At 47.4% G+C, this 18,861-nt stretch overlaps 6 protein-coding genes across 6 annotated transcripts; 4 read left to right on the top strand and 2 right to left on the bottom strand.

Moving 5' to 3' along the window:
- Positions 1 to 791: 791 nt before the first annotated feature.
- N7471_009099 (uncharacterized protein) lies at positions 792 to 2,793 on the top strand (the record flags this gene model as incomplete). The annotated part of the gene is made up of 3 exons (XM_057281818.1): positions 792 to 1,114; positions 1,189 to 1,802; positions 1,859 to 2,793. The coding sequence occupies exons 1-3, from the start codon at positions 882 to 884 to the stop codon at positions 2,791 to 2,793; spliced, it is 1,782 nt and encodes a 593-aa protein (XP_057132701.1). The 5' UTR covers positions 792 to 881.
- Positions 2,794 to 3,294: 501 nt separating this feature from the next.
- N7471_009098 (ABC transporter ATP-binding protein) lies at positions 3,295 to 7,473 on the bottom strand (the record flags this gene model as incomplete). Its single annotated transcript, XM_057281817.1, has 3 exons — positions 3,295 to 6,335; positions 6,398 to 7,343; positions 7,402 to 7,473. 3 exons carry the CDS (start codon positions 7,471 to 7,473, stop codon positions 3,295 to 3,297), a joined length of 4,059 nt encoding a protein of 1,352 aa, XP_057132700.1.
- Positions 7,474 to 10,793: 3,320 nt separating this feature from the next.
- Positions 10,794 to 12,261, top strand: N7471_009097 (uncharacterized protein; the record flags this gene model as incomplete). The annotated part of the gene is made up of 2 exons (XM_057281816.1): positions 10,794 to 11,329; positions 11,397 to 12,261. 2 exons carry the CDS (start codon positions 10,794 to 10,796, stop codon positions 12,259 to 12,261), a joined length of 1,401 nt encoding a protein of 466 aa, XP_057132699.1.
- Positions 12,262 to 12,698: 437 nt separating this feature from the next.
- On the top strand, positions 12,699 to 13,664 carry N7471_009096 (uncharacterized protein; the record flags this gene model as incomplete). The annotated part of the gene is made up of 1 exon (XM_057281815.1): positions 12,699 to 13,664. The coding sequence occupies one exon, from the start codon at positions 12,699 to 12,701 to the stop codon at positions 13,662 to 13,664; it is 966 nt and encodes a 321-aa protein (XP_057132698.1).
- Positions 13,665 to 14,995: 1,331 nt separating this feature from the next.
- N7471_009095 (uncharacterized protein) lies at positions 14,996 to 16,665 on the top strand (the record flags this gene model as incomplete). Its single annotated transcript, XM_057281814.1, has 4 exons — positions 14,996 to 15,308; positions 15,373 to 15,412; positions 15,470 to 15,676; positions 15,732 to 16,665. 4 exons carry the CDS (start codon positions 14,996 to 14,998, stop codon positions 16,663 to 16,665), a joined length of 1,494 nt encoding a protein of 497 aa, XP_057132697.1.
- A 1,047-nt stretch (positions 16,666 to 17,712) lies between these two features.
- On the bottom strand, positions 17,713 to 18,816 carry N7471_009094 (oxidase ustYa family protein; the record flags this gene model as incomplete). Its single annotated transcript, XM_057281813.1, has 5 exons — positions 17,713 to 17,915; positions 17,975 to 18,050; positions 18,110 to 18,225; positions 18,285 to 18,449; positions 18,537 to 18,816. 5 exons carry the CDS (start codon positions 18,814 to 18,816, stop codon positions 17,713 to 17,715), a joined length of 840 nt encoding a protein of 279 aa, XP_057132696.1.
- Positions 18,817 to 18,861: the final 45 nt, after the last annotated feature.

Raw genomic sequence — 18,861 nt, 5'->3', positions numbered from 1 at the left:
CTTCCAGTTCCTTTACTCGTTGCGGAAAATAAGAGATACTAGGGTCTGACCGGTAACTTGTGCCGGCGAGAATAACTGAAAACCCGCAGGTGACATTTGATCTAGATTTACAGGGAATCCATATGGAAACTATAGTTTGACTAACTAGTGTGGTTAATAATGGAGTAGGGTGACATCTCCCTAGCTGTATCGGAAGTAAGACTTGGCGAAAATAGTGATGTTTATCAATCTCAATATCAAGGATATGTTCCACACTAGAATATGTATCGAACTTGATTATAATGATGATTTTTATTATATCCACACCATGCAGCCAGCAGTTTACCGTGGAATTGCACCACGCAATGATTAACAAACGTAGCTGAAAGGTGATTGAGTTGCCTGGTTGGAGTGAGGTCCCTCGCGCTGAACCCTTTCCTTCTAATTTTTATATGCCGGCACTTTCTTGCCTAGTTCAATTGACATGATAGAAATGTAAACGCAAGTACCGGATTGCACAAGACCGAATCATGCCACTATTCCCGGAGAGGACTCATGTCCGGGATTTGGATTTGGGTGGTAATCTCTTGCTAACCTCAAATTGATTTTCGCTGTTGACCAATTGATGTTCAGCCTTGTCACAAGCGCTAACTCTAGGCTCCTGCTAGAGATTTTTTTCGCATCCTTGTAACGAATGCCAAGGTCGGTGGGAGAAAAGTGGCGTCTGCACCTATAGGCAGACTGATGTGGCTAGATCATCAACTGATTTTTATTGTGATATTTATTGCTTCGGTTAGGACCCTCTGATAACCGCATCGATCAAGCTCTGCAACTTCTCTCCCCTTCTCCATTCACTCCTCCTTTTCAGCCTAATTACTTGGCTGCCTAAGCTGCTTTCTGTCATGATGAGCCAGCCTGCATCCAATCCTTCTAAATTGGGCGCGCATTTATCTCCCGGTCAAACCGGTACGATGTCTGCAACAGACCCCGGAAAGGCTGAACTGTCGCTCCCAAATGAGAAGGAACCTCGAGAAAGGACCGATGGGATTATCGAGAATGGGGCAACTGGAGTTCAGAAAGCCGAAGCGGTTGTGCTTGCATGGAGCAAAAACACCGTGTGGGCCATCTACGCTTGGTATGCGACCACCTTCCGCTCCCTTAACGATATCGTACATGAATCAGGAAGATAATACTAACGTCTCACTTTAGGATTTGGGTCTGTTTTTTCATGTTGGCGTTCCATTCATCGATCGGTACCAACGTGATTTTCAATGCCTACGCCAATTTCAATACCGCCCCTCAAATTTCGACCGCAGCGATCCTAGCCACCGTTGTAGGTGGTGTAGTGAAGCTTCCCATCGCTAAAATCCTGAATATCTGGGGTCGAGCTGAGGCACTCACTATCTTTACGGGACTGTTTTTGCTGGGGACAATAATTTTGGCGTCATGCGATGGGCCGAATGGATTTGCAGCGGGATATGTTCTGTATTGGGTTGGCTACAACGCAATCTACCTGATCCTTGATGTCTTCATTGCTGATACATCGGGGTTGAGAAACCGGGCATTTGCGTTTGCTTTTTCCAGTACGCCCTTCATTTGCACGGCGTTCACCGGTCCATTGGCTGCCCAGTCCTTTTTAGGTATGACAACATGGCGCTGGGCGTACGGAGCATTTGCAATCATTTTCCCATTTGTCTTTCTCCCCCTCGCTATTGTGTTCAAGTTCTACGAGATCAAGGCTAGGAAATTGGGTTTGTATCACAAAACGGAAAGCAACCGCACCTGGTCTCAATCCGTTGTACATTATATCGATGAGTTCGACGGTAGGTCCCCTTCCCCCTTGAAAAGTAATTTGCGCTCAATCACTAACTGTGAATAGCCGTCGGCGCCGCTCTGCTGATGGCAACATTTATTTTGCTACTACTGCCGTTTAGTCTTGCAACCTATGGACGAGCCGATTACGGATCTGCCACCTTCATCGCTATGCTAGTTGTTGGCTTCTGTCTGTTCTTTGTCTTTGTGGCTTGGGAAAAGTTCTGTGCTCGCAAGCAATTTATTCAATACGATTTGCTGAAGCAGCGGACTGTTCTCGGTGCCTGTGTACTATCCGCGGTGCTCAACCTCGGCTACGCTGCTTGGGATCTCTATTTCGTCAATTTTGTCATGGTGGTGTACGACCTCAGTGTGTCGGATGCAGGCTATATGAACCAGATATACAACGTTGGATCTTGTTTCGTTGCACCCGTGTTTGGTATTTACATCCGACAAACAAGACATTTCAAAAATGCTTGTCTTTTCTTCGGTCTTCCCTTGATGATTCTTGGCTCAGGGTTGATGATTCACTTCCGTGGTCAAGATGATGGTATTGGATATATTGTCATGTGTCAAATCTTCATCGCTTTTGCTGGTGGCATGTTGGTCATTGGACAGGACATGGCGGTGATGAGTGCAGCGGATCATGACGGGGTGCCAATGATGCTTTCTATCCTTGGACTTTTCGCCAGTCTGGGTGGAGCTGCGGGAAACACCATTGCCTCTGCCATCTACACCAACGTTTTTCCAAGTACCTTGTTGGCTAACTTACCGGCAGAGGCACAGGCTGATTGGTCAGATATATACCTTGGAGGGTATTTAAAGCAGATGAAGTATCCCATGGGATCAGACACTCGGACCGCTATAAATCTTGCCTGGGGCGATAGCCAAAAGTATAGCTGTATTGCAACCACTGCTGTCGTGGCACTGGGTTTGCCTTGTATTGCTATCTGGAGAAATGTGAATGTCGACAAGAAGCAGGTCCCCGGCACTGTCCTTTAGACCCGATCAATTTCTGACAGCCTGCCATGACCGTTGTCGGTATTTATTCGGACAGCGCCATCGTTCCCCGAAATGGCGAACTTTTTCTGTATCTAGTATATCGTTGTTCTGTTCGTTTAAGACTTAATATTAGGATTTGGACTAATGTCATAATCTTGCCTTGCTTGTGGCTTTTAGTTCTCTTTCTTTTTCTTTATGTTTCAATTGCACTCGAAGCGAATACAACTGAACGTCTCCGTTATACAGTAGTTAGCAATATTCCTCCATAGTAACATGTAAATGGATTCATTTATTATTTGAGTACCTAGGTCTAGTTTGGGTTCCTGGGAATATACAACGTGAAGTACATAAGTATGAACTTAACATTGGAATAATTTCAATAACAACAAAATGCATATTCCGCAATACGTCTATTCTGAACCTTCTTGGAAACATTTCTACTTCCAAGAGAAACATATCCGACCGCAGGCCGAAGACACCTCTCTAACACTTGATTCGACATCAGGTGGCTAGTGATTGATGCAGCACACTCTCCCGATACATCTCACTCCGATCAACAAGCTCTGTATGAGTGCCGTGGTCAACGCAATGACCATCCTGAATGAGGAATATCTGATCCGCTCGATATATTGTCTTCAGCCGATGCGCAATTGCGATGATCGTAGTTTTTCCCGAGAGATCAGACAAGGCTTCCTGAATCTTTCGTTCAGATTCACCATCGAGAGCACTCGTAGACTCATCGAGAAGTAGGAGACCTGGCTTTCTGATCAAGGCCCTTGCGATGGATAGACGCTGGCGTTGACCGCCAGAAAACTGCTTTCCATCGTGCGTGCAGAATGTATCGTAGCCATCAGGCAAATTCATGATCACATCATGGATCTGAGCTAGCTTACAAGCTTCCTCAATATCTATTTGTGTGGCCGTATATCCAGGTCTTGCCCCGAGAGCTATGTTAAAGGCCAGGGTTCCCTCGAATAAAACGTTCTCTTGTGGAACAAGCGCAATGTCGTCCCTGAATTCTGTTGACAAGATACGGTTGATGTTTTGCTCATTGATTGTGACAAATCCAGACGACGGTTGATAGAACCTTTCCAGCATGTTGAAGATGGTTGATTTCCCTGAGCCGCTGGGGCCCACCAGTGCGTAGAACTTTCCTGGTTTGAAATCGATGTTCAATCCATTGAGCACGGAGATCTGAGGTGATTTGGGGTATGAAAAGCACACCTGATGTAGTTTTGCACCTACTGGTCTCTGGGAATTTTCAGAAGAGCCTGCTTCAGAAGACATGTTGGCTTCAGGATCGGTATTTGACACTTCCATCTTCATCATTTGCTTCGTGTAATTGCCACCACCGCCACCGTGTTCCTCCTCAGCAGAGTTTGTTTTCACAAGATCAACAATACGCGAAGCAGCCTGTCCAGCTTTCGAAAGATCAGGTGCCAAGGCAAGCATCTGACCGCACGATTGTGTGCTGAATAGAAGAGCTGGTAAGACAATAAAGAACTGCGTTTGGGAGTATAGCCCTGAGGCAATTTGCTTGGATCCCCACCAGTACGCGAGGGCACTGATTAGATTACTGACGCTGAAGGCCCACGCTAGCCAGAAGTTTCCCCAGGCGATCGCTTTTGTGGTGTCCTTATATGGCTTCTGGATTGATGACAGGAACTCCCGATAGAGCTGATTCTCGAGTGAAAAACCTGCAACGAAACGCAAATTCCCCAAAGCCTCAACTGTGATCTCCGTGGCGTGAGTGAATGCTTTCTTATGTCGCTCCGCAAATTGGCTCTGAGACCGTAACTTCATGACTCCAGCTAGGAGGAGAATTGGTATTGTCGGGACCAGAACAATTGAAATCTTCCATGCCGCGATAAATGCAATGATGATGCCCGCGAAAAGATTAACCCCAGTCGCGAGAAGAAGGCCGATAGTGGTTCCAGTAAGGCCACTAATGGCTGATGCATCACCTGTAATGTAGGCAATGAGGACACCAGGGCTTCTTCCATCAGCGCTGTGCCATGTCATGGTTTGGCTAAGGAGCGATCGAAGTGAGTTCATGCGAATCCGGTATAGTGTCTGGTCTGCCGCCCATCCATAGGCACACCCGCCAATGACATTTGCGAAAAGTTCAACAACTCCCACGACAAAAAACATAAGGCCGAACAGGTTTCCACTGTGCCGGATGTTTGCAGTACCCTTGCATGGACTGAGCCCTCCAACGGTATTACCAAACAAAATCGCGTTCGAGCTGTAGCTGGCTCCAATAATTATTGACATTGCCAAGCCCAGAACGACAAGAAGGATATTGGGACGGATGAAGGCGAAACATATTTTTGCTGTGAGCCGCTTTGATTGGTTCGGTCGTTTCTTCGACATCACAGTATTGGACTCTGCCTTGTCCTCAGTCGTCTGTTCCTCTTCGGCTAGATAGATGCTCTGCTCTTTGTCCAAGATGGCCTCGGCCAAGATCGGGTCTTGGTCGTAGAAAGTGGGAGAGCCTTTGGCCTCACTCAATACGTCTTGTGAGGTATCAATCCCAGTGTTGGCAAGTTTCTGTTGATTGATCATTGCCGCGTACACCCCGCCGCTCTCCAACAAAATTTGAGGAGAGCCGCCTTCCACCAAGCGGCCATTCTGGATGACAAGAACTTGATCTGCATCCCTGACGGCTGCTAGACGATGGGCAATAGATACTATCGTGGTAGTTCCAGACAGTGTGAGCAAAGCAGCCTGGATTAACTGCTCACTCATTGAATCGAGTGCAGCAGTTGCCTCATCCAAAACAAGCAGTTTGGGTTCACGAACAAGAGCTGTTGCAAGGGCAATGCGCTGCCGTTGGCCTCCACTGAGCTGGCCACCAGCAGTCCCAACTGGACTAGCTAGGCCAAACGCTAGAGACTCGATGAACGAGAGCGCATTGGCTCTGCTAGCTGCCAACTTGGCCTGTTTGAAAATCTCAACGATTCTGGGGTCACAACTTTCCAATGCCTCCGCTTCAGAGCATCCAGCCTGGATTCTGGCCACAAGATCAGCGAGGCTCATATCCAAGATAACTTCAGTCAGATCCTCGTGCTCGGCAGATCCAACCAGTCCATACGCGATGTTTTCCACAATGGAACGGTCCAACAGTTGGGACTCTTGCTGTACAAATCCCATTTGGCTTCGTAAGCTGGCCACATTCAAGTCTTGTAAATCTTGGTCCCCGATGCAAATGCTTCCACTTGATGGGTCATAGAAACGTTCCAGAAGTGCAACGACGGTGGACTTTCCACCTCCCGATGGACCTACAATCGCGGTGTGTTGCTTTGGAGGGATGGAGAAGCTCAACCCTTGCAAGACTTGAACCTCAGGCCGAGAAGGGTACGCGAAATGAACATCCTTGAAGAGGATCTCTTGTTCGCCCAAGTTCAGACTTTGCTCTCCAATACGTGATGTTCCATCAATATTGGAGTCCCGGTGAATCACCTCCAGCAAGCGCCTCGATGCGCTGGTAGCAGCGCTAAAAACGTGCATATAAGGAGAGACTTGGCTGAAGATGAAGGTTGCTATTATTCGTATCAGCCAGTGAACCAAGAGAGTCAGGTAATTACGTCGGTACGAAGCTTACCATCGATGAGAATAAAGATCACAGTATACACTGCACCAACAGAAACCCCGGAGTTTAAGCCATCAACTGAGTCTGCTATCAAATGAGCACCTTTCCAGTAGGCCAAGGCGTTTGACGAGTAGACTATAAAGAAAAGCGTTCCCATTTGTGTGGCGTGCACGGCCGCTTTTTTCAATGCGTCCTTTCGAGACTGAACAAGATGAGAAGAAAATAGGTCTTCTAGGCGTTTTTGGGCATTGAATGCATGTACGATCTTCAGGTGAGAGAGACTGGACGACGCAATTGAAGTGGCGAGATCGACATGCTTGCCCACACGGGTACCGTATCGTGAAGCAAGACGGCCTCCGACAAGAGCCATGGCAAAAAAGCATGGAATCACCGCAATCAGGATGCCTGCAATGATGGGCACCTTGATGAAGGCCACAATATACGCCGTGACGAAGTATGATAACGTAGCAATATAGATGCCAACTTTTTCCGAAGTCCCCGATTGCAATGTTTCAATATCACTGACCAGTCTCGAGATGACCTGACCAGAGGGTAGACTATCATGGAATGCTGCTTCCTGGCGAATCACACTGCGGAAGTAAGCTTTGCGATAACGACGGACTAGTCGTTCGCTCACAAGAGCCCAGCATGACGCATAGATGTAGATGCTTGCGAAGTTGAAGATAGTAATGTAAATGAGGTAGAGGACTTTCGTTCGAACGGAGGAAGGATTGTACACCGTAGCGGAACAGGCGACTTCGTTGAGTTCGTTGATAAGTTGACCGAGCACGACACCAAGTAATGGCTCAGGGACGCCTGCAGCAATGGCGAAGAATGTTCCCACGGTAATTAGTAAGATATCAACACCGGTATAATTCAACGAAAACAGAAGGCGGACGAATGAAAACGCTGTTTTCAACTCCTTCAGCTTGAAAACGAACTTGGAGACATGCTTGGTCTGTTGTAAAATGAGTCAGTATCGGAGTTGCTTTGGAATATGTAGATGATGCTCGTACAAGCCACTGTCCTGGTTGAATCACCGTCTTTTTGTCTGGTCTATCGCCATCAGAAGTCTCCGAGGTCTGCATGACGATTTCTCGAGGCTTCCGTGAGTATATAAAGTGTTTTTCACGAAAAGAAAGCAAATGAGGATTTTGCTCAAGGTACGTAGGAGCCTTGCCCGTGAAACCCTCCCGCTGCTGAACCACTAGATCCCACACAGTCACAGTGGAAACTTGAGGAGCTCCAAGGTTGCATTGTTCATCTGTATTTTACAACTGTACATTGACCAAGTACAAAATCAAAATCATGCCCCACAATAAAATACCACGACCCTTATCAGATTGGACCCACTTTATGTCTCAAGCCACAATGGGGGCCATTTCGGAGTGGACCGGTAACTTATGAAGATAGAATTGCTTAGGTACTTTTCGAAACCCAAAAAAGCTTCGTGGTTTAAATCACTCGGGAATGCTTGATACCAGCCATGAAAGTTCAAATCCAGCTGGAATATGGCGGTTTTCACCTTTGGAATCGTTCATCCCGACAGGAAAATTCTAGCTTTTCACTTTGAATCGGACTGTTGACGGCTTTTTAAGAGATAATGACATAATTTTTACAAAGTACCGCAACACCTCGGTCCGTTAAGCCCCCTTATGCCGAGCAAAAACATCCTACATACTCCGTAGGGGTGCCACATCTAATTCTTGGCGCATTGTCCCAATGCTTGGCAATATACTGTATGTAGTCTCAAGCGGCAAGTGGCATCATAACTAAGCTATTGAGGGCGCACTCATAACCCTGCCAAGGAATTCAAAGTTCCTGTTACCTACATAGATTAAAATAACCGGAAAAGTTCCGGGATCAAAGACCCATATGTATATAATCCGAAGAACGCGTTATAATTTTCTCTAGCTTCTCGGTCTATTGGTTTGATACAGTCGAAGTCGCTAGGTGAGGATTCAGCTGCAAATCGCGCATTGTGTTAGAGCACTCGATTTCGTCGGACTTGGAGCTTAGAGATTAGACGCAGTTAACTCCACAAAAGTCTGATCAGATAAACAGGGTCCCGGGGTCTCGCCCGGATCGGAACCTTCCAAGGTTGGAATGGTCCCGGGTAACATAAAGTTACCGCTTTATCAGATCGACGTACCGGGCTGTATGAAACTTTCGGGTTTTTGCAAACTGTCAACTCGTGTAATATTGATGTTACATCTTTGAAAGGCCCTTACATAGGTATCCACGTATTACACAAACCTGTGCACGCTGTTTTGAAAGATCCACCACCTGTGTATATCCAACTTTTTAAGTTTCAAGGTCATATTCCTCGCGGGAGACTTGTTTTTAATATCTATTCGCTGACCTAGGGATCCTGGTGCAAAGCTGGTACTATCATAAGGTCCACACCGTCGCGTCGTTGACCCATGCTTCCGAATGCAATAGACCTGCAACCCTTCGATGATATTCTTCTTCTTACCTCATAGAGTAACCTCCACTTGAATCTCAGGTGGACTGGAGTGTGTGAGTGTATCTCGCTTACGCCAAGTGTTGGTCTCAGTAGCCTGGACGAAAATTCAATTATCTGAAAGACAAGAATGGCGTAAGTGTTAGTGTGAGACGCAACTGACATCCATCTATACCAAAAAGAGACCGTACACGGCGCGCGCGACAAATCAAGTTAATGTCGCCAGCGGGTTTCCCCCCAGAGAGTATGCAGTAGTAAGGTATAACCAATTGTTTGGTATTGATCACATCACACCATTGTATCTGTCACTGCAGTAGCGCGATCCGTTTTGGTTTAATTTTACTCGTATGATAGATAGTTTACAGTCGAAAAAACGGGAAATGAGCCTAATGGGGAGCAGCGCTTTCGAAAATAGTGCTATCATTCGGTAAAATCCATGTCCTTGATTTTGATCTATTAAGCCTGTAAGTCCCTTTTAGAAGAGACAAGCTCTCGTAACTATCTAACCACATAGCCATCAATCCTTTTGAGCTACTGGTCTGAAAATTCAGGTACCTATCTCAACTACATACCATTTGAAATGGCCTGGCAGCTTTAAACCCCTTCCCGTTGATAAACAAACTGCTCAGTTACAATTGTCACTCTTGCGTCCTGCCCTCGGCCAACTTTTCTTTTTCACATTTAACGACCTCAAAGCTTTCAGGGGTGGGGCTTCCCATGGGGCTGGCAAAGGAAAGCCCTGTACTGGTGGATTTTGTGCCGCTTCTTCCTGTCAATCTCCAATATAGATCGTCACCGTATCAAACCAGGGACGAAGCTACGCGAGGGGCTAGTATGTTGATCTTTGTCTTCTCTGCACTTTCCTTTACCTTGTTGTATTCGTAAATTTTCCTTTCGGCATTCCTTCAATGATGCACTGTTTGTCGACGATGGCTACTAGGTACACCCCATAAAAATGAATCGACCGATCGAATTTTTTTTGGAAGTGATGACTAAGACTAAAGAAGAGTTTTAAAAGCTTTTGGGGGCTCTTGGGGATAGGGATGAAGAGACAACTAACTATTCCCGGGTGATGCAACTGGCTGGGGCAGATAGACGTCGACGACCTGGGATATAAGGACCCGGTTTTTATCTTATCAATTGTGTGTGCACGATAGAAGAGTAGGTTCGCCCTCATGTTTCTTGGCCCATTAATGGGCTGTGGGCAGCAATATCACTTGCTGCCGCCGAATCAAAAAAAAAAAAAAGATCAATGCGGATTTCGCTGGTTTTTGTTTGGTTGAAAGAACAACGCGGGAAAGCGCCGATGGCCACTTTCGGGTACTATAGACAGAGCCCCGACTTCATCTCACCAAAGCCGTACCCGAACAAGACCCGCCTCCGTGAAATGCGTGGTTTTCCAGCCAAAAGAAAGCCGACCTTCGGTCCTCATACTCTAATCCATCACATTGTCCTCTTTTGTCTACAGGCTTGGAAAATACCGTGGCTACGGCTTTCGCTGACATGAACCCACCGATGTAAAAAAAAGCGGTGCTCCCTCGCTTCTCTGAGTGCCACGAGGGTAAGAAGGCAACCCCTCTAGCGATGTATAGACACCTCTTCATGGTACCAGGGACCAGTAATTGGGTATTCCAATAATCATCGAAGAGGCAAAGACTGCACAACATTTTCTTGTCTTTTGTATTCCGAAGGATCACCGTTGGAGAGATAGAATGAAACCTAGATAGATCTTTGCCAATTCAACCATCAAAATTGTCAAATTCATAGAGTGGATCTTTCTTTGTTATTGCCAATCCTTCTGTTGTGATAGTTTGCAGTCCAACAAAGCCCCTTTGTCTTGTGCAAATATTGTTTGCGCTGCAGCTTACAACATATATATTTAGTATGCTGCGAGAAAAACAGATTTTCCCGTCCACCTCTTCCCTTCTACCCCTGTCCCAAAAGATGTCTAGGATCGGGAACCTACCGACCGAGCTGATTCTCTTAATCGCCTCATTCTTGTTATCTGAATCATATCTCGCTGCCTTGGCCTTGTCAAGCCGCCGTCTGTATGGAATCTCCAACCGCTACCTTTACCAATACAATGTGCTCCATGGTAACAGCTCCGCTTTGGACTGGGCAGCGCAGAACGGACAGATGGCTACACTACAAAAGGCGCTAGACGCTGGCGCTCCTCTCGCGAAGAAGCAGGTGAAGGGAAAATTGAAAACGCCGGGTCCGATCATCTCCCAATTCGGTCGCAAATATTATCGCAGCTTTCGAAAGTTTCCGCCGCATCCGATCTCACTGGCGGCAAGTGCCGGTCATATAAATATCGTCCGATACATGATTGACCGCGGCGTGATTGTCAATATGAGTGACCCGGATGGATTCACGCTGCTGGCGCTGGCTGCTATCCACGGCTATGCTTCTCTAGCAAAATATTTGCTGGAAGTTGGAGCACGGCAAGGGATCCGGAGCGTGTTAGGACACCGGCCTATGTGGCTAGCGGCATTTCAAGGGCATGCAGATGTGGTTGACATGCTTGTGTCGGCTCCGAAGAAAAAGGGGGGATAAGACCGACAAAGACAACCTGATGACAGAGGCCTTGTTCGCCGCGGTTCTTGGTGGGTGGGTCCCGGTGGTCAAGGTATTATTCACATATGGAGTAAATATGAACTTCCACTTTGATGGACGGACTCCGCTTTGTATTGCCGCGACCAACGGAATGGGCGACTTGGTATCCTTACTTCTTGCGTATGGTGCGAGTCCAGATTTGCCTGTGGGTAAAAGACGGTCAGATATACCCTTAACGGCCGCAGTGATCGAAGGACACGAAGACATTGTCCGAATGTTGGTTAACAGAACGGCGAGCGTCCACCGCACCAGAGCTTTGGCATTCGCAGTTTCACGCGGGAGTGTACGACTTGCCGAGATATTACTTCAAAGAGGCGCACCCCCTGAGTTCTGCCCATCCGAGATACCGAAATCCTGGGACGAGGACGAAGACTGGGTGCAGCCTTTTCTCGCTGCCGCGAAGAGGGACAGTCTAGAGCTCGTGGAATTGCTCCTGGATTATGGGGCGGATGTAAATGTGCAATGTTTCGAGCACTTCGATTACGGAATTGAGGAATCTTATGACCGTGCCCTGCTCTGGGCTGTGCACGAATCCCAGGAAGCGATCGTGAATTTGCTACTAGAGCGTGGCGCAGATCCTGAGACTAGTGATGAGACAGGACAGCCTGTGCTCACTCATGCCGTTTACCGCGAAAGTGAGGCCTTAATTCGCTCCCTGCTGGATCACGGGGCGAATCCTCACCAGGCAGTGGATCATCGTTGCAAGAAACTGATGTCGTTTCGGCAAATGAAACAATCGACCTGGGCGATGCTACAAGAGGCAGAGGTGGAATGGACTAAGCAGCATCCGAGCTGATGGTTGACGACCTCTCGTTGTTTTCTTTTCTTTTAACTAGATCTATCTTGTTGTGTTGATATTTACAGGGCTGAAGGGCTCCAGGATTACATAGAAATTGCAGGGAATGACATCTACCCGGAATTGTTATAACGTTAGCCCCTCTTCCCGGCCTAGTCTAAGCCACTTTCTGAAGCCACCTGGCCATTCTTGAATTGCTCCTGTCCTATCGGCTAGTGTAACCGCCACTTGGGAAACAATCCATGGATGCTGACCTAGATAACCAGCCTCGGGCGTTAATCACCTGCGCCCTGCGCAGCCTACATAGTACTGGAATATATATACCCCGGATTTCCCCACGTTGCCCCATGCTGGAGTGATCATACGAATCGCATAAACTCTTCAGCAAGATCCCAACCCAGTTTCTTTGATCCAAGGAGATTCTTCAATAAGCAAGCATGGCCGAAGGTGGTAGCGTCCCCGGCTGGGAACAGCATACCTGGCAGGACCAAGTCACCCGCTCTGCCGCTTCGCAAATCGGACATCCCGATGCCGCGGCTCTCGCCCACCTGTCACGTGCGCTGTATATCCCCCGTCACGACAGAAAAACAGCTCACCTTGCCGTCCATGACATCAGCGCCCAGTATGCAGCTGCTAAGGGCACACTCCCAATCGGGTCCACCCGGTACGCGGTAGCCATAGGAGTCATGCCGAAACCGCAAAGCGATGGACCAGACGAGATCACCGTCTCGTACGATGTGGATTTTGATGTTCAAAAAGATGCAGAAGCCGTCCTGGGATCGGTGAAATGCCGAGCGCCGTCATCTTCGCCCGCTGAGGTAGAATTGTACGTTGCACTTTCTCTGCACGTCCCTGAAAATGATACTCATACCCACAGGGAGATATCCACCACTGAGGACGAAGCCGCCATCCTGAGTACAGAGAGCGCAGATGAAACCGAGATATTCCTGGATGTAACATACCCCATTACCCCCTCATCAACCCGTAACGGGATCGTCAAACACCCCTACTTCACCTTCCAGGTACCCGATGCCGACGGTGTATCAACAACCTTCCAATGGCAGATGCACCCCCGCCGGAACGGGCGCCTGCGGTATACACTTGTCCGCAGCCCTGCATCACAGCAAGAGCAGCAGGAACCCAGCAATGGTGATATCCAGGCCGTGTACTACCACATCGGGCTCGACGACTCCTTGGCGCTGCTGCACAGTGAGGGGTTCCTGCTTCTTCCTGCTGGTCAGACCTCCGTTGGAGAAAGTCTCGTGGTAGCCAGTGCTCTAGGGATGCTGTGGCGGCTGCGGGAGCTTCACAGGGGAAAGGGTAAGATTGTGAAGGCCGGGAAGACGAGCGAGAAGAAATCGCGATTGGGGTCGATTAAACGACTGCTTGGAAGTAAGGAGTAAAAGTATGCGCGCTAGAGAATGGGGAAGTGACACAATTTATCCCAACGCGCCTTGTAGCAGAACGCCACGGATGAATTAGCGATTTGTGTTAGGCATGAATCAATGAGTCTGTTATCTTTTAAGGCGTACAAAATTTGTCGTTGGTCGAATGATTTGTCCACGGTGGGACGCTCTGGTTGTTGTTGAACTAGCACTGGCTCTGGCTCTGGCTCTGGCTGTTATCCTGGTATGTGTGGTATTCTCGTAGGGTTTGTAACGATCGTAGGATTCGTATGGCGAGAAATGATTGTTGTTGCTGTGTCGCGCGAAGGGTACTCGGTCGCAACGACGGTCTCACGCACGGTGGCGTAAAAATTTCGAAATTGGTGGGATAGTGCTCGGTGGCACTTAGATTTGATGAAAATGCGCGATCTGCGCGAAAAGAAAGATGCTGTTTCCCTAACCTCTCGGGTGAGGCCCCTGTTGTGGGGTAGCCGGGGTGCCGGGGGTAGCGGCCCGAAGGCCAACCCATCTTGATGAAATCGATAAAAAGAGGTGCTCGGGACGAGCAAGGACTCATAACCTGATGGGAAAGCTGCAGATGCAGTACTGGACTCAAAATATATCGTTCCAAAAGATGGCGGGAGATATGTGAGGGTTACTCAGTCGCCAGATCTGTAAGAACTTTGTTTACTGATAAAAATTCCCAAATGAAAGATGTCGGAATGTTATGAAGGGCCACACCTCTGCAGATGTCAGGACTTAGAAGCTACTTGACCATCCCCAAATATCTTTCCTTAGAAAACAGCATCAGGCTTTGCTGAAGGGGACCCATTATGATCAAGTAGGTCGTGGGTCATAATGTCGCAATGTTTGCATCTAAGTGGTGATGAGTTGTGCTTGGTAAAATAGATGGCGATCTTCCAACAATGCATATGTGGTACTTGCAGGGTTTTGATCCTTTGAATGGCGTTATCAACCTTAATAACCTTTCCAGTGCTGCTATTGGCCTTCTATAACATGGCGCCAAAGGTGTGAAATCTTTCCTTGGAACTGACGTGATTAAATCGATTCCCGATCCGGGACCAGGAGACGTGAGTCTTTGAGACAGCGGAATAGATGATACGTCTAATTAGGACTACAATCTAGTATTCTGGTCTGGGTGCTTCTTTGTCGCAATGTCGCAACTTGAAGCGGGAAAGTTGTCATCGCTAAGGCCCACAAAATCATATTGCATGTCGCCCCTTCAGTCGCAACAGTTTCCAAAATGTTGTACCTACCTTTTCCAAACCTTCATTTGAATTTTGATAGCCACTTAGTGGCTTTCTTTAATTCCCTTCCTTCTATACACCATGCGCATAAAGAATCATGACAGGGAGAACGAAAACGCCCCGCTGTTGGAGCCCAGCTTCACTCCGTCACCTGTCCAGAAACCGCGCCTTGCGACCTTTCTCTTATCCTTATGTATCTTCTTCTTGTCGGGAGGAAGTGCCATGATTCAAGTTCCATTGACCCAGTTGATGGAGGACAACTTGTGCGACCGATATTTGAGTGAAACCGGGCAGCAGGGCCCCTTCACTGACAGAGCAATTTGCAAAGACGATGGGATTCAATCCAAGCTTGCATATCTGAACGCTTTACTCGGAGTGATAGAGTCCGTGACCAGTATGTCAATTATAATGACTGGTCCCTTGACAGAGAGTCCTAGTGAGCTCACGTGTCATAACAGGTCTCATTGTTGCATTCCCATATAGTGCGCTGGCTGATAAGTGAGTTCCACAAAAGATCTGGAGGAGACAGCGATGTGAATCGTTAAATAATTATAGGCTCGGTCGCAAACCAATTATCTATCTATCAACCACGGGATCCGTGCTTTACGTTGTTTGGGTTCTGGCTATTCTGAAATTCTCCAATCTCTTGCCGATAGAATACATCCTCTTGGGCCCGCTTCTCACGGTTGTTGGCGGTGGAAGCACTGTTATTAACGCCTGCATATATTCCCTGGCTTCAGATCTGGTACCTGACACAGATATGTACGTTGCGTTTGATAGAAAGTAGTCTGAAGTACACTGACATTCATCAATCTAGAACAATATCTTATTTCGTGATGGCCTTTGGAAGTTTGGCCGGGGCTTCGGTTGGCCCGGCGATATCTTCCAAACTGATAGAGCAATATTCACCCTGGTTCCCTACGCTGATAGGCTCCTTGATTGTTCCCGCCAGTATGGGCTTGTTGATTATGCTCCCCGAGACGATCACACCGAGAGACCAGTCTTCCGAGAGAGCAGCCTCAGAACTAGGGAAGCTTTCACCTCGTACGCTTAAGACATTCTTTTACCAGTCCTGGGCCGATCTCAAAACATCATGTCAGAGTATTCGCTCCTTCTCAATTGTTTTGATTTTGATCACCTATCTCAGAGTATATCCCGAGAATGTGGCTTATGGACCATTGCTCGTGCAATATATAAGCAAGCGATTTGACTGGACTTTCGCAGACGCTGGCTATCTTCTCGCAGCTCGTGGGATTGGCCAGATGCTTATTTTACTTGTCTTATTCCCTGGGATATCAAAGCTACTTTCAAAATACTTGCGGCCAGCTGTTAAGGACCTGATTCTTGGACGCGCCTCGGCTTGCTTAGTGATTTTTGGGAGCCTTCTTACGGGAGCCCCGCGCATTGGCCTTGTAATTTTCGGATTAATACTTCAGACATCAGGCGCAGGCTTGAATGCGATATGCCGATCAATAGCTATGAGCTACATGGAAGCACAGGATAAGTCAAAGATGAATGCGATGATTGGGATCTTTGAAACATTCGGCTCTATGTTTGCCGGGTCGACATTGGCATGGCTTTTTTCGCAGGGTATGAAGCTCAGAGGGATTTGGTTTGGGCTCCCATACTATGGCTTGGCCGCATTTTCTGGACTCTGTCTAGCTGGATTATTGTTTCTGGGGCCTTCCCGGCATCAAGACCTCAATGATATAGATGAACCCCAGTCTTCAACTGCGTCTGATCTGGATTAAGGCCTCCCTAATTGGACAGAAGCAATTGATGTCACGGTGTTTGGGGATATATTTGTTTTCATTTTCCAAGTATTTATTGATCAATTTAGTTCAATCAATGTCCACTATGTTATCTGTGGTCCTTCCGTGTCCCCGAAGATACTCCGTACACGATGGGATTTTGAGCGGTTTTATGACTAGAACCTTTATCCTATGTAAATCCTCGGTTTCATTTGACTGCAAGGGTTCCCACCGGGTATTTTATAACCTCTGGCATCGGATTTGCTAGTTATGAGAGCCTTAGGTTGAGTCTAACTGCATCGACGAGGGTCCTTTACCACTCAAGGTAACTGACAAAGAAGGGGAGGCCCATGCACCCTCTAAATTGGATGCCAAGATGTCTTAGCTATCTTAGCTATCTGCGTCCGCAAACGCGATATGGCCCCCTCTCCGCCCCTTAAACTGAGTGAGTTGCGAGAAAATTTGAACGCACACGATACGTGCATGGTGCACCTCTGTCGTGCTAGTAAGCAAATCAATCGTTTCCTTGATGTTCCATCTCACTGGTCAATTTCAGTCTCCACCCCTTAGGGGGCCGATGTAAGGCTGGACCCGCAAGGGCCGCCGGGGGCCGGCCGGGGCCTCTGTCCACTAGATCCATCTATCAGGGCCAGTATTTTAGATCCGCTATTTCCTCCTATATAAATGTGACAAAGTCGAGGTGCGTTTGGTGGGGTCCGGATGGTGTGATCCCAAGTGTTATGGTAATATCAAATTATGAGCATCAAACAAGATGCCGACGTGATAACTGCAGGTATCATGATATTTTGGGAACAGACTACCAGTCGTCTTCCCTATCCTACCTTAGCAGGGTGAACTACCTTCTTGGCACAGGTTCATCCCTGCTTCGCTGACACGAGGATGTGATCCAGCCAGCTAAATTGGATCAGATAACACAACTAATCAAATTGCCCTAGCTTTTTCAAAACTTGATCATTGCATTGATAATGCTGAGATTGAAATTTTTTTGACAGTCAACAAGATCCTTTTCTCCGGGATACCAGGGTCTCAAACGGAACCATCAGCCTTGAACTTGTGCTTGTGCCCACTTCGCTCCCTAGCCCACTCCCTTACGCTCCAAAAGTCTCTACATGTATGCTCCACCTCAAATTCCGATATAGGCCGGTTCTTGTTATTGTCCCAGTGGACAGGGCGAGGGGTCACATCCACGTTGCACATAACAACTTGTCTGAGATAATCCAAACAATGATCTGTAGAGTTTGGTTCCAAGGTTAGAGGTAAGGACATCGAATCTGTTATGGTTACTCACTCAGGTGGATTGTGTATGTTTCCTCTTTGTCGTGCTTCGTATAATAATCCCGACGCAGTCCTTTACGCAGCATGTTCTATAGTATCAATCAGTAAATGATCCAAGAACAAAATCCAACTTTGAGTTCTAACTTACCAAGCAGTGTATCTGATGAAATACATCAATTCCCACGGTTGACCACCCGCCAGGCTTTTCAAAAGTCTGATCGCGGATTGTATCCGCTTCATCGCCACGGAGATCAACCCCGTCATCTATTCCGTGTTAATAAAACGTTGTAAAGTTTTTAGGCAAGAACAGACTTTTAGCTCACCACTGAAAAGATCATCCCAACGCTGATCCAGCTCATCGCTCGGCTCACCCGTATATTTAGGGCTGTCAGGATCCCAATATTCCTGAACTAGAGTTCCATTATCATCATATACCAATCTACCGGAAAAGCGGATTTTCTCGGTCTTCAATACTGATTGTAAAGGTTCTAGTCGGGCTCAGTAATGGTTCAGTAATACGGCAAAGATATGACCAAATTTGAAGGGACTTTAATAGGGGTTTCTTTTACACTCACGTAATTCAGTAGGGAGAACGTTAGCAATGCTAACTTTAGCTTCAGTGACGGTATATCTCGACAAAACGACTGAGATAAGTAACAGAACTATCCATATGACTGAGAAAAGCACGTATCCACGCCATTCCCGCCAAAGGAAGCTTGAACACGGTTGTTGCGACCTGTCCACTTTGCGGTCAGATAAAAAGCCATCTTCTTCGGATAACTTGAAGCTGGACCGCTCCTCATCTTCTTGCTCAGGAGATACGTAGTCTCGGCTTGTGTTCACGTCTTCGTACATGCTGGATTGAAGTTGTTCAAAACGCCTGACAAGAGTAATTTATCA

This window comes from Penicillium samsonianum (genome assembly GCF_028829775.1).
Source record: "Penicillium samsonianum strain IBT 33392 chromosome Unknown utg000005l_segment0_segment0, whole genome shotgun sequence".
Classification (NCBI taxonomy): domain Eukaryota; kingdom Fungi; phylum Ascomycota; class Eurotiomycetes; order Eurotiales; family Aspergillaceae; genus Penicillium; species Penicillium samsonianum.
Note: the sequence above shows the minus strand (reverse complement) of the source record. Positions and strands in the feature narration are given on the sequence as shown.